This window comes from Heteronotia binoei, chromosome 15 (genome assembly GCF_032191835.1).
Source record: "Heteronotia binoei isolate CCM8104 ecotype False Entrance Well chromosome 15, APGP_CSIRO_Hbin_v1, whole genome shotgun sequence".
Classification (NCBI taxonomy): domain Eukaryota; kingdom Metazoa; phylum Chordata; class Lepidosauria; order Squamata; family Gekkonidae; genus Heteronotia; species Heteronotia binoei.
Window position 1 is genome coordinate 51,673,801 of NC_083237.1, and position 15,878 is coordinate 51,689,678.

Genomic DNA, 15,878 nt, shown 5'->3' on the forward strand with positions numbered 1-15,878 from the left:
CAGGGCTTTTTTTGTAGCAAGAACTCCTTTGCATATTAAGTCACGCACCCCTGATGTAGCCAATCCTCCTGCAGCTTACAGTACGCCCTGTACTATGAGCCCTGTAAGCTCTTGGCTACATCAGGGTTGTGTGGCCTAATATGCAAAGGAGTTCCTGTTACAAAAAAGGCCCTTATGAGCCACGACAGCTAAGAAGACCGCAGATTTATACCCTGCCCATCTCTCTAAATCAGAGACTCAGAATCTCCTAAATCTTCTCCCCCCGTAACAGACACCCTGTGAGGTGGGTGGGGCTGAGAGAGCTCTCACAGCAGCTACCCTTACAAGGACAACTCCTGTGATAGCTATGGCTAACCCAAGGCCATTCCAGCAGTTGTAAGTGGAGGAGTGGGGAATCAAAACTGGTTCTTCCAGATAAAAGTCCGCACACTTTACCATTACATCAAACTGGCTAAACAGAGCCTCCAAGTCCAGAGGTGCTATACCTCTGTGGATCAGGTGCTGGGGACAAAGAGGCGAGGAGCTACTACTTTGCTGGTCAACTTGTGAATACCCCAGAGGCATCTGTGTTGCAAAACAGAATGCTGGCAAACGTGGGAATTATTATATCCCATTCAGAAAGCACGATACCCTGATCAAATTAGCCACAGTGACAAACCACCCTCCAAGAGAAAGAAAAATCTGGATGACACAAAGCTGGAAAAAAATTGCAAGTAACCTGAACCACCTGACATGACCCTCCAATTAGATACAATGTCTGTTAATAACAGAAACAGAATGCATAAATGTTGAGCTCTAATCACTGTCAACTTAAAACCTCATCAAGCTCTTACGGCTGCCATTTTCATTCGTACTTGGCAGCGGGAGCTGCACTGGCTGCCAATTGTGTACCGAGTTCGTTACAAGGTGCTGGTTATTACCTTTAAAGCCCTATATGGCCAAGGACCTGCCTACCTTAGGGACCGCCTCTCTCCATATGTTCCCCAGAGAGCACTGAGATCCAGTTCCCAAAATCTACTACGAATCCCTGGACCAAGGGAGGCCAGACTGAAAACAACGAGGGAGCAGGCCTTCTCTACAATGGCTCCCCAATGGTGGAATCAATTACCAGAGGAGTGCGAGCCCTGCGAGACCTAAATCAGTTTCGCAGGGCTTGCAAAACCACCCTCTGTCAACTTGCATTTAAGATGGAACCCGGGTAATGACACCTAGCCATCCTACACATATATTGAACTGTAGCACTTTAATCTGTAGCTGATAATATTTTAATTGTTTATTTAACTTAATTTGAATGTATTTAACTATTTTAATTGTCTTTTATTGTAATGATTGTATTTTATTGTAATCATGGTGTAAACCATGTCATGTGAGCCACCCTGAGCCCACCTCGGTGGGGGAGGGTGGGATATAAGAATAAATTTTTTATTATTATTATTATTATTATTACTACTCTGGAATAGGGTTCCCAGTCTCTTGCTGGGGAGCAGGGGTTCACCTGGTATTGGGGCCCCCAAACCACCAGCACAGAGCTGGCCAGTGGGAGGTCCCCACCCCCAAAGCTCCATCAGCGCCCAACATGCCCTGTGCAATGACGTCACCAAGAAGTGATGTCAAAACACTGGCCACGAGGTGCAGGGGACACTCTAGAATTTGGGCAAAATCTCCCCTGTGTGACGACATCATTTCTGGGTGATGTCAGCATGCCACACACATGAAGCCAGGTAAGATATGACAACCCTACTTTGGTGCGATATCAGACTTTGGTACGTAATGTGTGTTTTTCTTGTGCAGTATCTCCCAAATATAGGATAAAGCATGTTGTGCTTTCTCAGTGGTGGGAGAAAAACACTCTGCTCATGCTCCAGAGAAAGGTTCTCTTGCCATTTCTGATGTGAACTAATCTGAGGAAGGAAGAACAGGTTCTTGAGGCGTGTCCCACAGCAGAAGCTCACGGGGCCCTGTCTCACACACTCAACCTACCTCACAGGGTTGTTGTGAGGATACAACGGGAGGAGAGGAGACCAACGTAATCCATTTTGGGTCCCCACTGGAGAAAAAGGTGGGGGAGAAACAAAATAAATAAATATAATAAAATGAACACCTGTCTCAAGTGAGGACTTGCCGCGGTTCCTACTGTCGATTACAGACCAGGGTGAACCGTTGGTCTGATCCAGGCCTCATTTTGGGCACGAGCTCACAGGAGTGGAGCTCCAGAACCTCTAAATTTTATTGTGCTCTTTCTTTCTTAAACCCTACCCACCAAAAAAAACTTGCTTCTGGGCTCCATTGTCCAAACCCCCTTCAAGAATTTTGATGAACTCTAAGATTTGACAAACTTTTTAATATTTTCCCCCACAAAAGACAGGAAAATATCCAAAACATTAAAGCAGACAGATGGAAATCTTCATCAAGCCACTGTGGCCACATAGGAGAGAGTAATTTTAAAAGTACGATGGAATTAAGGTTGTATTATGACAATTATAACTTTTTAATAACATTTTAAGGTAAGCAAACTGGTATGAAAAGATTTAAAATAGTAGATAAATGTTCTAACATATTCTGGGCATCCGTCTGATTCATGAATTCATTAAGGTTAAATTACAGTACAATGAAGATATGATGTTCAACACAGTGGGGATTAGTTCTGGTGTAGAGCTTGGAGAAACGTCGACTGCGGGGTGACATGATAGAGGTTTACAAGATAATGCATCGGATGGAGAAAGTAGAGAAAGAAGTACTTTTCTCCCTTTCTCACAATACAAGAACTCGTGGGCATTCGATGAAATTGCTGAGCAGACAGGTTAAAATGGATAAAAGGAAGTACTTCTTCACCCAAAGGGTGATTAACATGTGGAATTCACTGCCACAGGAGGTGGTGGCGGCCACAAGCATAGCCACCTTCAAGAGGGGTTTAGATAAAAATATGGAGCAGAGGTCCATCAGTGGCTATTAGCCACAGTGTGCGTGTATGTGTGTGTATGTATGTATATATGTATGTGTATGTATGTGTGTGTGTGTGTGTGTATATATGTATGTGTATGTATGTGTGTGTGTGTATGTATATATATATATGTATATATATATATAAAATTTTGCCACTGTGTGACACAGAGTGTTGGACTGGATGGGCCATTGGCCTGATCTAACATGGCTTCTCTTATGTTCTTAGATGCTGAGGTGATATAATTTAGTACGCCTCCCAGTGATGCCAGGAGTGTGTGGCATATGCAAATGAGTCATGCTAATGAGCTCCGGCACCTCTTTTTCTATGAAATGACTCCTGGCCTGATCCATTTTGGATAAACACTACAGCGTTCAAAAACACTACAGAGTTCAGTGAGCGAACAGAGACCTCCTTTCCCCCCCTTAAGTTTTGTAGGCAGTATTCACTCTAGAGCTGCGCACAAGAAAGCACCCTCCCTGCGGCAATCTTCCCTTGTCGCAAAGCTCTGCGAAATCAATGATCCTCCAAACAGACTGTTCTTTCTGTTGTTGTGAAAACAGAAACAAAAGGAAAGAGAACTCTCCCCCCCCACCCCACCCCACAAGCCCTCTAGCACCTCTTCGCCATCCACGCTCCCACACGAGCCCGTCCACACCGTGTCATCCTCTATCTATCCACAGGTCGGAGATGGGCTTTGTCTACTCGATTTTTCATCTTGCCGCATGCAGCAAGGAGGCACAGTTAATCTGCTTGATGAAAAGTCACTTTGTTCCCATTTTAATAATGCATCGTTGTCAAGGGCCCTCTCGCACCTCATGAGGTGAGGAGTAATCTGGACGAGGCTGAATTTGACATGCTGGCAGTAAAAAAACAACATCTGTACGCAAAAAGCATCCAGAGAACTTGGCGCAAGTTAAGATGGACGAGAGCTTCGGGTTCAAAGGAGGGGGACGCAGAGGTGGGGGAGGAAGGAGAGACACACCATCAGATTCCCCCAGTATATATTATTTAACCCACTGCTGTGCAAAACTGATTGTTAAGATGAGGACGATAGTGAACTTAGAGGTTTAGAAATGATCCTATAATTTTAACCATTGATGTTTAAGTGGTAATCCATGGCCTACATCAAGTTGGATGCTTGGGATACTTCCATCCAAGCTCAAACAGATGAGAGTAAATTTAATTTTTAATGCCCTAATTCCCTCCATAAAATGCAGATTGGAGGCTCATGGAGCCTCTGTTTGCCTCAGGGCCATGCAGGGGCGGGGGGGGGGGGGGACCAAACCAGGGACATTAACCCTTCAAAGGCCATTCAGTTTCACTATTCAGAACCGAGCTCCCTGCTTTCTGATCAGTGTTTTAAAGGGGGAAAAGGGTGTTTTTTAGAGGATACATCTTTTCTCCTGGCAAGCAGGAAGGCTCTGCTTGGAAAAGCGAGTTACTTTATCTAATATTTAAAATTTTGGTTAATGCTATTGTTATAGTTAAGGTTGTTCCATTGTATGGCCATAATTCAATTTCTACCTTTTACGTCTTTTATATATCCTTGATTGTGGCATGATGCAGGTTGATTTTCATTTTTTTTTCTTTCTTGGTTTTTTTTTTAAAACAAAATTTCAATAAATATTTAACTTGGAAAAAGTGAGATAGAATGGGAGGCTGAAGGGTTAAATACCATCCCAGCATAGCCCTGGGACACATGGAGACGCGGCACTTCCAGAGACCTCCGAAGTAAGTCCCATCGATCTCTAGTAACAGGGTTTAGGATTGCAGCCATAAGGTATGAAAGCAACTAAGCGTTAATTCAAACAACTTGGAACCAGCTATAGAAAGGGCTTCCAGTAAAAGAACCAGCAAGGCAGAACAGACGGGTTGGCAAAACCACACAGTTTTAAGAATCATCTGAACTCTACATGATAATGTGGAACACATGCAAAGGGAACATTCAATTATTTTCAAGGACAAATAGCAGGTACATAGGACTCTGATGATCATCAGGGTGTTGTATGAGGATGCCAGGGGTGGCGTTATCCCCTATAATAAAACTGCAGATCAAAACCAACCAGCTAACCCTTCCTTGGTTGACTGTCCTAGAAGAGAAACTGATAAGCACCACTGTTTTTTGTCTGTTAACAGCAAAAAAGGTATGCAAGCGTGTTGGCTTCAACCGCTGAAAGCTAATTCCCCACGCACAGTGCCTGTTTCTCTGCACCATTGCCCTTTTTAAACGGGGGAGATTCATTTATAGATCTCCCAGGCATCTCAATTAATCTGGTTTTGAGATTAAGTTAAAAGTGAAAAATTAGCCAACAATTCTTCTAGCAAAAGCGCTGGGTATATCAGAACCTGCAGCCTATGTTGGAGTAGTTAAAAAAAAAAATTGCAAGGCAGACTTCCCTAATATGCATATAGATGAATGATCTCTTTGTATCAATCCTGGAAAGAAACTCCCCCCCCCCAAAAAAACCCAGGTTACTGGACAACCAAGACCCCATCTTGGGAACAGGATATCTGATGGTGTTTCAGATAGATCCAGGTGGGCGGCCATGCTGGTCTGAAGCAGCGGAACAAAGCTGGAGTCCAGCGGCAACTTCAAGACCAACGAAGTTTTATGCAAGGTATAACGTTTGGTGGGCAAGCACGCTCCTCCAGATTCTTAAATATGTTAATTTAAGAATTTAAGATCGGCTGCTCAGAACACTGGCAAGACAACAGTACTGTGGCTTCCTCAGATGGACTAACACAAGTAGGGTGTCAGTCCAATGCACAGCAGCCAAGAAGGTCAGAGCGCCTGCTCCGGCGGCAGCGCCACTGAGGACGTTCTCCGCAGCCGAGAACGAAACGTCTGGAAGGAAAACTTTCTCCAGTAGAACACGGCACTTGAGCCCGAAAGATTCTACAAACCCTAACAAGTAGGGTTGCCAGGTACCCCCCTGGCCAGCAACAGGGGATGGGGGAGGCTAGGAAACTCCAAGAGATATGAGGATGGAGCCTGGGGAGGACAGAGACTACAGTGGGGTGCAATCCATTTTTCTCCAGTGCTGGATTAAACCCTGTGCAGGCTCCTAGGCAGTCAAAATCTCAGGGACCCTCTTGCAAATTATCTCATAGTCGGAATGCTGCCCATGGCCCCCCGGCTACAGCCTGCAGGCACCTTCTCAAAAGCCCCTTTGACAAAGCTGTTGGGGAGAGGCAGAGAGAGGCAAACTTGGTGAGAACACCAGCAGCAGGCGCACCAAGCAACTCGGGCAAAGAGTGGGCCAGGTGCAGGCTGGGAAGGCTGCAAGCAGGGAGAAAATCAGGGGGGAAAGCCAGCCCGGAGCTCCTAAAGGCATGAGGGCTCATAGGCAAGTACCTACTTGGCCTAATTGTTAATCCAGCTCTGATTTTCTCCAGGGGAACAGCTCTGTTGTCTGCAGATGAACTTTAACTTCAGGAGATCCCCAGGTCCCACCTGGAGGCTGGCATCCCTAAATTTAACTTTTGCATCTGCCAGGGAAGGAGCAGAGGACCCCAAATCCTCTGTCCAAAATGGTGTCGCCTTTGGGTGAACCAACTTGGCTCTCTAAACAATTTAGCCTAGTTTTGTTCCCTGATCAGGGAGAAAAGACGCTGTGGCACTGATTGGGGGGCAACACGTAGAGGCAACAGAGGGCAGGGGATTGTTCCCTAGACTTATCTCAAAGCAAGCATCACTGGGGCAGGGAAGGAAGAGGCAGCGGATTTTTTTGTTTTGTTTCAGTGTACCGTTTAAGCTGCTGGATTAAATTTTTGGGGAGAGGGAACAGTTTGCAGAGCTGTCTGTTTGCACATAGCAAGCTTTAGATGCCGCAAGCTCCAGAAGTCACACAGCAGAGGTTACATACCGTGAGGGAGCTATACAAAGCACAACCCCCCTGCAGGACCTGCTTGGGGGAAATGGGTGGGGAAGGCAGACGCACGCTGCGCACGATGAGCTTTTGCCGTATTTCAGCTGAGTCAGGCCAGTGACTAAGCAGTTCTGCAGCACAGGGGAGGCAATCAGTGGAAGCAAATTTACTTACAGTTCATTCAAAACCAGTTCGTCCTCCTTCTCCCTCTGTGTGCTTCCACGCAGAGGTGTTCCAAGATGAATGGCCCAGGGGCCTCTTTTCTCACTCAGCACAAAAGAGCGGAGGCAGGCGTCCTTGCATCAGCTCTCTTTGACACGTTTTAAATTCACACCTCACACCCTCTTTCTGTGCTCCCTCTCACCCCTCCCTCCCCCCCCAACCCCTGGATTAATTAAAAAGAAAACATGCAAAGCAAGATGCCAGATTTAAAACAAAAAAAGTACAAGCCCCCAAACTTCATCTCTTTCGAAACCTCTGCCACCACCACCACTGGAATTTCAGCAGACAAATAAGCTCTAGATAAGGGCCAAACTATTAGTTAGAATCCATGGGTTCATCCCATGGACACCAATGTCATTTTAGAGAAGAATTTGGGGACTCAGACCTTCCCTTCCACGCAGCTTTCCCCAACCTGAAACAGGCCCTGGGGGACACTATTTCCTTCGCTGTGTGGAAATGTTATGTATAACTCCTCAATACACATGCAGTCCACAATAAGGAGGCTAGGAAAACAGTGAAGGGGGTGAAGTCTAAGCCCCTTTCTGTCCATGCGCCACGACCCCATTCCAATTCAGGTTCATGTGCACCTGGGACGAATGGAGCTTCACAGCATACCTCTCTATGGAACGTGAGGATATCCCAGGGAAAATGTGATATGCAGATCGTCTAGCACTCTGCCAAGAATCTGGAACATTGATCTGAAAGAAGCTCTCTCTCTTACACACACACACACAAGATGGGCCTTTATCAGGCCTTGGATTCAGTAGGAGCTCACAGGAGCACAGCTCCTGAACCTTTCTGAAAGTTCCTCCTCCTCCTCCTGAGAGTTCCACCTCCTTGTCCATTGAATAGTATGTGGAGCTGCATAACAATCCCTGGATGAGCTCCACCAGCTATTTTTCCACAAAATGACCCCTGGCCTTTATTATATTTCATCTTTAAGGGGTGGATATTGTGCTTCTTTTGTGCAAAAGCTGTGGCAATCTTTTGCGGCTGGCGCGGGGGTGAAGCCAGCCACAAAAGATTGCTACAGCTTCTGTGGCATAACAGAAATCATTCACCTCCTGGTCAACCCAGGGGAAATCCAATTGCTAACGACTGCTATAGAGCAACAATAGCACAATTTCCAATCACATACTGATCTGAGTCCACCTCCCCCTGCAATATGAAACACAGGTTCTAGCCAGTTCACAAGAAAACAAATTTTATTCACAGGGTTTTTTTTGTATGTTAGGTCACACACGCAAACGATGTAGCCAATCCTCAAAGAGCTTACAGGGCTCTTCTTGCGGGGCTCTTGGGGGATTGGCTACATCAGGAGGGTGTGGCCTCCTATGCAAAGGAGTTCCTGCTCCAAAAAAAAAAAGCCCTGGTTCATGAAATGGTGCCTAACTTTTCAAGAAACATCACCATATTCAACAGAAAGATAGAATGATTTCCTTCAAGATGGTAAGTCAGGGAGCCCAACCTTTTGGAGCCTGCAGGCACATCTGGAATTTTGACTTGGCATGGTGGGCACAACAACAAAATGGCTGGCACGGGGGGCGGAGCCAGCCACAAAAGATTGCCACAGCTTACCTTAAGTCACACAGTGCAGATCTCTGTGCTGGTGCTGTGGCGGCAGCTGCTGCCAAAGCAAGCATGTCTCCAGTGGCCAATCAAAACGTTTGGCAAGCATGTCTCCAGTGGCCAATCAAAAGCCTTTCTAGGCAAAAGCCCCACCTGGGCCTGCCCACTTTCTATAAACACGTGGTGCACACCAGAAAAGGAGTCAAGGGGCACACAAGGTCTGGCCTGACCTGATCCGGCCCAACATGGTCTCATTTATGTCAGATTCAGCCCACATAACAAATGAGTTCAACACCCCTGATTTATGCAATCTGAAGAGAAACCAGAGTATATCTCAGACACATTTGGGAAGCTGAAATATACCCAGAAAACACTGATAAGGGTACATTTTTGGTTCAGGTAGACCCAAATGCACACCCCTAGTATACACCATAAACACCTAAACCTACCACAGATTTCTTCCTTTCTGTAACTTATCTTTTACCATCTTCTTTTCAAGGTATCCTTAAATTATGTCAAAGTTATATGATGCTCATTCCATGAGGTAGCCTGGTGCCAGATTCTATCCTTTCAAGGTGTCTTCACACCACATTCAAAGTGTATTCCTTTTGCCACAGACAACTCTTCCCAGATACTCCTATGCAAGAAAATACAACTCACGACCTGTGTCTTCTTAACCAGTTATTCTTACATTCCAAAGTTACACGATCGGATTTGTTTAGGTAGCCCTCCACCTTGCCCTCACAACAAATGATCTTCATCACTGCGGTCCCGCCAGCCACCTCCACAAGGTCTCTCCATGACACATCCCAAAGGCTCAGAGTTCTGTGGACACCATGCTTGCACATTCACACACAAGAGGAATTCCGCCCCCAGACTTTGACATAAAAGTCACTTACTGGTCATCTCCAACTTTCTTTACCCAGGCCATGTCTCTCTCCGACTGACTCGTTGCGAGATCCTATGAGACATTTAGAGAAACCTAGTTAGAATGGCTGGAAAGAGGGTGCATAGGAAAGAGTGAACATATTTGCCCCCCTCCTAGGTCTACAGGTAGGGGACCCAGAACCCCATGAGAAGGAAAACTAATTCTAAAACTGGACTGTATGGTATAAACTGAGGTAATATGCAACAGACTACAAGGTGACACCAGTGGCTCCATTTGTTAAACTCTCTTCTTCCTAGAAGGTTCTTGCCTATACGATCACCAGAAAGCAAAGTTGTCCAGTACAAACTCAGGGATTTAAGCTAAAATTACCTGTCCCCAGTTTGGTGTAATGGTTAAGTGCATGGACTCTTATCTGGGAGAACCAGATTTGATTCCCCCCTCCTCCACTTGCAGCTGCTGGAATGGCCTTGGGTCAGCTGTAGCTCTCACAGAGCTGTCCTTGAAAGGGCAGCTTCTGGGAGAGCTCTCTCAGCCCCACCTACCTCACAGGGTGTCTGCTGTTGGGAAGGAAGCTAAAGGAGATTGTGAGCCGCTCTAAGACTCTGAGATTCAGAGTGAAGGGTGGGGTATAAATCCAATATCATCTTCTTCTTCGTTGATTGAGCCATGAAGCCCAGATAATGATGTGCCGTAAACAGAGAGATGAGGAGTTGCAGAAATAATTCCAGCTGAACAAATGGCTACACATAAATGAATTGATTGATTGATTAAATTTATTAATGAGAGAGTGATTAAAGTGTGAAATATGCTGCCAGAGGATGTAGTGATGGCCACAGGAATAAACACCTTTAAAATGGGGATTTATAGAGGACGGGTCTCTCAGTGGCTACTGGCCATGTTAACTGAGGGGAATTTCCACATTCAGAGGCACTACGAATCCCAGAGACAGGAGGCAGCATCGGGGGAAGGCCTCGGCCCCCCTGTTGGCCCCCCAGAGGAACTGGCTGGCCCCTGTGGGAGACAGGATGCTGGACTAGATGGACAATTGGTCTGATCCAACTGGGCTCTTCTTATGTTCTTATCAAGGGAAGGCCTGTGCCCTGTTGTTGGCCCTCCAGAGGAACTGGCTGCCCCCTGTGGGAGACAGGATGCTGGACTAGATGGCCCACTGGTCTGATCCAGCTGGGCTCTTCTTATGTTCTTCTCAAGGGAAGGCCTGTGCCCTGTTGTTGGCCCTCCAGAGGAACTGGCTGGCCCCTGTGGGAGACAGGATGCTGGACTAGATGGACAATTGGTCTGATCCAGCTGGGCTCTTCTTATGTTCTTCTCAAGGGAAGGCCTGTGCCCTGTTGTTGGCCCTCCAGAGGAACTGGCTGGCCCCTGTGGGAGACAGGATGCTGGACTAGATGGACAATTGGTCTGATCCAGCTGGGCTCTTCTTATGTTCTTATCAAGGGAAGGCCTGTGCCCTGTTGTTGGCCCTCCAGAGGAACTGGCTGGCCCCTGTGGGAGACAGGATGCTGGACTACATGGACAATTGGTCTGATCCAACTGAGCTCTTCTTATGTTCTTATCAAGGGAAGGCCTGTGCCCTGTTGTTGGCCCTCCAGAGGAACTGGCTGGCCCCTGTGGGAGACAGGATGCTGGACTAGATGGACAATTGGTCTGATCCAGCTGGGCTCTTCTTATGTTCTTATCAAGGAAAGGCCTGTCCCCTGTTGTTGGCCCTCCAGAGGAACTGGCTGGCCCCTGTGGGAGACAGGATGCTGGACTACATGGACAATTGGTCTGATCCAGCTGGGCTCTTCTTATGTTCTTATCAAGGGAAGGCCTGTGCCCTGTTGTTGGCCCTCCAGAGGAATTGGTTGGCCCCCGTGGGAGACAGGATGCTGGACTAGATGGCCCACTGGTCTGATCCAGCTGGGCTCTTCTTATGTTCTTGTGAATTTATTAATTACATATTAAAATATGTATAATCCTTCCTTTCCTTGTGGCTCATGGCAGCTTAAAAATCATAATTAAAAACATCACAATTTTAAACCAACAACATAAAACCTCCAGATAATGCCCTTTCCCCAAAAAGATGCCTACAGTTTATACCCCATGAAAAGCCCTCATCACCACCTCAGGGAGTTTTCCCACAGAGTGAGAGCTGCAGTGGAAAAGGCATGGACACTGTTTGGTGCTAGGCAGTGTACCTTCAGTGGCAAAGACGTCAATAACTAGAAGCCTGAGGACCACGGGAGGCACATAGGGGAGCTGAACCAGCTCAGTGTCATGAAAGGCAAACACCTCAAAGTCCTCGCTCCAAATCCAGGGCTCCATCAATCCCGAATTTGTTTACACCTGCCAAATCTCATCATGAACATCTTATCAGGACTTGAGGTCAACACCAACCAGCCAATATCCTGTTTCACGGTGTAGCTGAACTGAATGCTTTGCATGAGGCAGGCACAGAAAGTTCTTTAGTCCCAGTCAATGTTCCCTCTAAGCTGTGAGCAAAAATTCTACTTTGTGAGCTACTGGCATTAAAGTTGTGAGCTACTGCATAAATTAGGCTGCTCTAGGGGTCATCCTTCCTGAACTAGGACAAAAATGTGTGAACTAGAGGCTAAAAATCTGTGAGCTAGCTCACGCTAACTCAGCTTAGAGGGAACAGTGGTCCCAGGGTCACTTCTGGCTAAAAAGGTTTTGCAGGGATCTTTAAAAAGAAAAAAACTATCAACCTGTTTACCAGAGAAGACAGTGAGATAAGTGCATGTACCATGAACTGTGTGCTCTCTTTCAGATGGCAAGAGACATTTGAAGGTGGCTTGCCACTGCCTTCCTCTGTGTCATGATCCTGGTATTCCTTGGAAGTCTCCCATCCAAAAACTAGCCAGGGCCAACCCCTGCTTAGCTTCCAAGATCTGGTGAGTTCAGACTAGCCTGGGCTATCCAGGTCAGGGCTCCAACCCTTATGTCTCCATTTTATTGGAGCCAGAATAGGGTTTTTTTTCCAGTTTAGATATTTTTCTCCCCAATGGAGGAGGAGGAAGAAGAGGGAATTAGATTCACTACCCAAAGGTGTCTCAGTGTGGCTTACAGTCTCCTTTCCCTTCCCACAACAGACACCCTGTGAGGTAAATGGAGCTGAGAGAGCTCTGACAGAAACTGCTCTTGAGAGGAACAGCTCTGCGAGAACTTGTGACTGAATCAAGATCACATTAGCAAGTGCAAGTGGAGGTGTGGGGAATCAAGCCCAGTTCTCCCAGATAAGAGTCCGCGCACTCAACCACTACACCAAACTGGCTCTCCAACTGGCGACCCAAACCAATCAACAATATTGTTCTCCCCTCTGCCATTTTATCCTCCACCCAGTCAGGTAGGTTAGTATTAGAGAGTGACTAGCCCAAAATCACCCAGCAAGTTTCCTTGGCAAATGAGGATTTGAACTTGGGTCTCCCAGATCATGTGGTCAACCTTGCCCCCGCCCCCAGCCAGCTTTAGCCATGCGGGTACCTGTGATTTTGTGACAGACACAAGATGTGAGTCGATTCTTCTAGAGTTATCAACACAGTGAGTGACCTGATGGCTATTTCCTTTATTGCAGTAATGTATTTTAAGCAGCAATGTGCACTAGAATCGCTGCTGGGTCACTCCAGCCATGTATTCACGGACAAGGCAGGTCACAGATTATATCTTTTATGTGACTATGTGAAGTCCTTTGATTACACCAGAGCACATTTCACAGTGGCAATCTCAGCTACCTGAAATAGATTTGAGATGCATAAATGGGGGGGGGGGGGCAGGAAAGGCTCCTTTTTTCATTTTTCATCAACTGCTCAAAACATTTTCAGTCCCAATCAGCTCTTTGGCTCCCAGGAGACCATTCCAATCTTTTTTCTGCCTTTACTTTACATTAATTTACTGAAAAAATGTGTTACCGTTTTTAGTCTTCCTCACAAAGAGCCTCATAGAAATTAGAAACCTGGAGAGAGAGCGCTCCGTAATTTAACACCGTTAAGTGTTAGCTAAAAAAAAAAAAAATCATTCTAATTCTCAACCTAATTTTGTCCATGGTGAAGTGGTAGCTAAAGGCTCTTGTATATGTGCTCCTCAGAACAACGCCTTGTGCTTTGAAGCGTTTTTATAAATATTATTTTGCTATTAGTCACCTTTCAGCCTCCTTTCCCTCCACTGTAATTAGAGTTTCTGACTAGGAGCCGGAAGTCTGAATCCTTCCATGAGGTAGGTCAGGCTGGGTGACCTTGGGTCAGTCGCTCACCCTGACATCCTGTATCTCACAGGATTGCTGTTGTGAGGATAAAATGGAGAAGCAGAGAATGATGTTATCAGCTGCTTTGGGTCCCCACTGGAGAAGAATAACAGGGCATAAATATCTAAAACAAACAAATATTACAGAAAATGAAGAAAGCCAATCACATCGGGAAAGTGAACCCATGTAACGGGGTTGTTATAAAGGAAACTGAAAAAGAGAAGAGGAGAGCATTGGATTTATACCCCACCCTTTATTACCCAAAGGAGTCTCAGAGTGGCTTACAATCCCTTTCCCTCCCCATAACAGACACGCTGTGAGGTAGGTGGGGCTGAGAGAGCTCTGACAGAAACTGCTCGAGAGGAACGGCTCTGTGAGAACTTGTGACTAACTCAAGGTCACATCAGCAGGTGCATGTAGAGGAGTGGGGAATCAAACATGGTTCTCCCAGATTACAATCTGAGCTCTTAACCACTACACCAAACTGGCACCAAATGGGGAATGGGAAAGCCACGTACACTATCTTCGGCTCTTTGGAGGAAATATGTAAAAAAACCCATGACAGGTAGATCTGTCAAATGTAAACACCTAATTTTCTCTTAATAAAGTCTCATTCTTTTTTTTTAATTTGATCAGATGTTTCTTCCCTATGTTTACTCTGTCACACCGTCTTTAGTAAAACATACCAACAATATAGACAAAACACCAAGCTGTGTGTGACAGAAGGACTAACAAGCTGATCTTTATAACAAGCCAGCTCCACACATAACCGCGGAGTAGGAAGGTAACCTAATTTAAGCAGCTTCACGGTGTACTCCACAATCACATCTGTACTGTAACTAGTTCTATGGGTCATTATGTTCCCTGGAATGCCTCCTGGAATCTGTGGTTCTGTCAGGGCACCACCATTTCTAACAGAGAAGTCACAACATCTCTTCATACTTCAATTCCCAAGATGCTGTGAGGCAACCAGAATGCTCCAATTCATCTGAAACAATTTAGTTCAGATGTCCTTCAAAGTTCCACACTTCTTACAGCTTTGGGTGTAACTAGCGTCATCTCCTGAGGAAACCAGGATCCAATTTTTTAAAAAAAATTATTTGGAACATTTCTATGCCGCCTTTCCAGCCAAAGGTAGTGGACATCAAACGTTATCCAGCATTAAAAGAAACATTTTAAATAAAAAAATACAAGAATGCAATAAAAACATGCAAACACACTTAACATCAAAAGCCAGGGAAGAGGTAAAAAACAGTTCCTGAGGGAATGCCAATTATTATTCCCTCCCTTGGTAGCTTGTGGTTTGAATATCTTTTTTATTCATTCCTTTTACTTATTCCTTATGTATGTTCCTTGCATGGCTTCATACACGAACAGCATTCCATTCTGCATCAATGAATTTCCTCATAGCCCCTATTATTATTTTTTTAAAAACTGGTATTTTTTTCTCTCTCTGTGTGTGCGCGTATGCACATGCCTGTGTGTACACATGTGCCTAGAAGTCACTGTTGATTTCTGGTGCCCCATGCTGGGGCTTGGATGTTTCAGAGAGGTGGCCGGCTATTGCCTGCCTCTGTGTCCCAGCACTGGTATTCCTTGGAAGTCTCCCATCCAAGTACTTACCAGGAATGGTCCTGCTTAGCTTCCTATCATTGACTCACCTCACCAAGTGTTGGATTTAGAGCGTACCTGAGCCCGAGTCTCATGCAACTGCTTGACTTCCGCCTGCAGCCTCTCGCACTCCGCTTTCAACTGCTCCTCCCGGTGCTGTGAATTCTGCACTTCCTGCCGTGTATCTTCCAGTTCTGCTTCCAGTCTGTGCACCTCCAGGCCCTCTGGCTGTTCTAAGCCTCTGGGGTTCTGCCAGTTCATGGAGCGATCCAAGACTAGATGAGGACAGATGGAGGAGGGAGGATGTTAAGACAATAGTAAAAGTGAAGGAAGGGGGAGCAGCTTGACAGATTAAGTGGCTATTCCAGAAGCCCACATGGCAGCCATTTTGTTTGTCCTCACCATCCCTGCCAACTTCCAGGTGGGGCCTGGAGATCTCCTGTGAGCTCCTGCCCAAAATGAGGCTTGCCACCCAGTCAGAATGTTTGAGGCCCTCTAGGCTACTGCTAGAATTAG

The 15,878-nt window shown here is 46.0% G+C and overlaps 1 protein-coding gene across 2 annotated transcripts in view; it reads right to left on the reverse strand.

Annotated features, from left to right (window-relative positions):
• The window catches only part of TBKBP1 (TBK1 binding protein 1), an 88,109-nt gene that overhangs the window by 61,304 nt on the left and 10,927 nt on the right, over nt 1-15,878 (reverse strand). For both annotated transcript variants that reach the window (XM_060256180.1, XM_060256179.1), the window contains exons 5-6: nt 15,441-15,637; nt 9,504-9,565 (exon numbers count right to left, since the gene is read on the reverse strand). In XM_060256180.1, the coding sequence (XP_060112163.1) occupies nt 9,504-9,565; nt 15,441-15,637 (259 nt within the window). The remainder of the gene's footprint in view (nt 1-9,503; nt 9,566-15,440; nt 15,638-15,878) is intronic.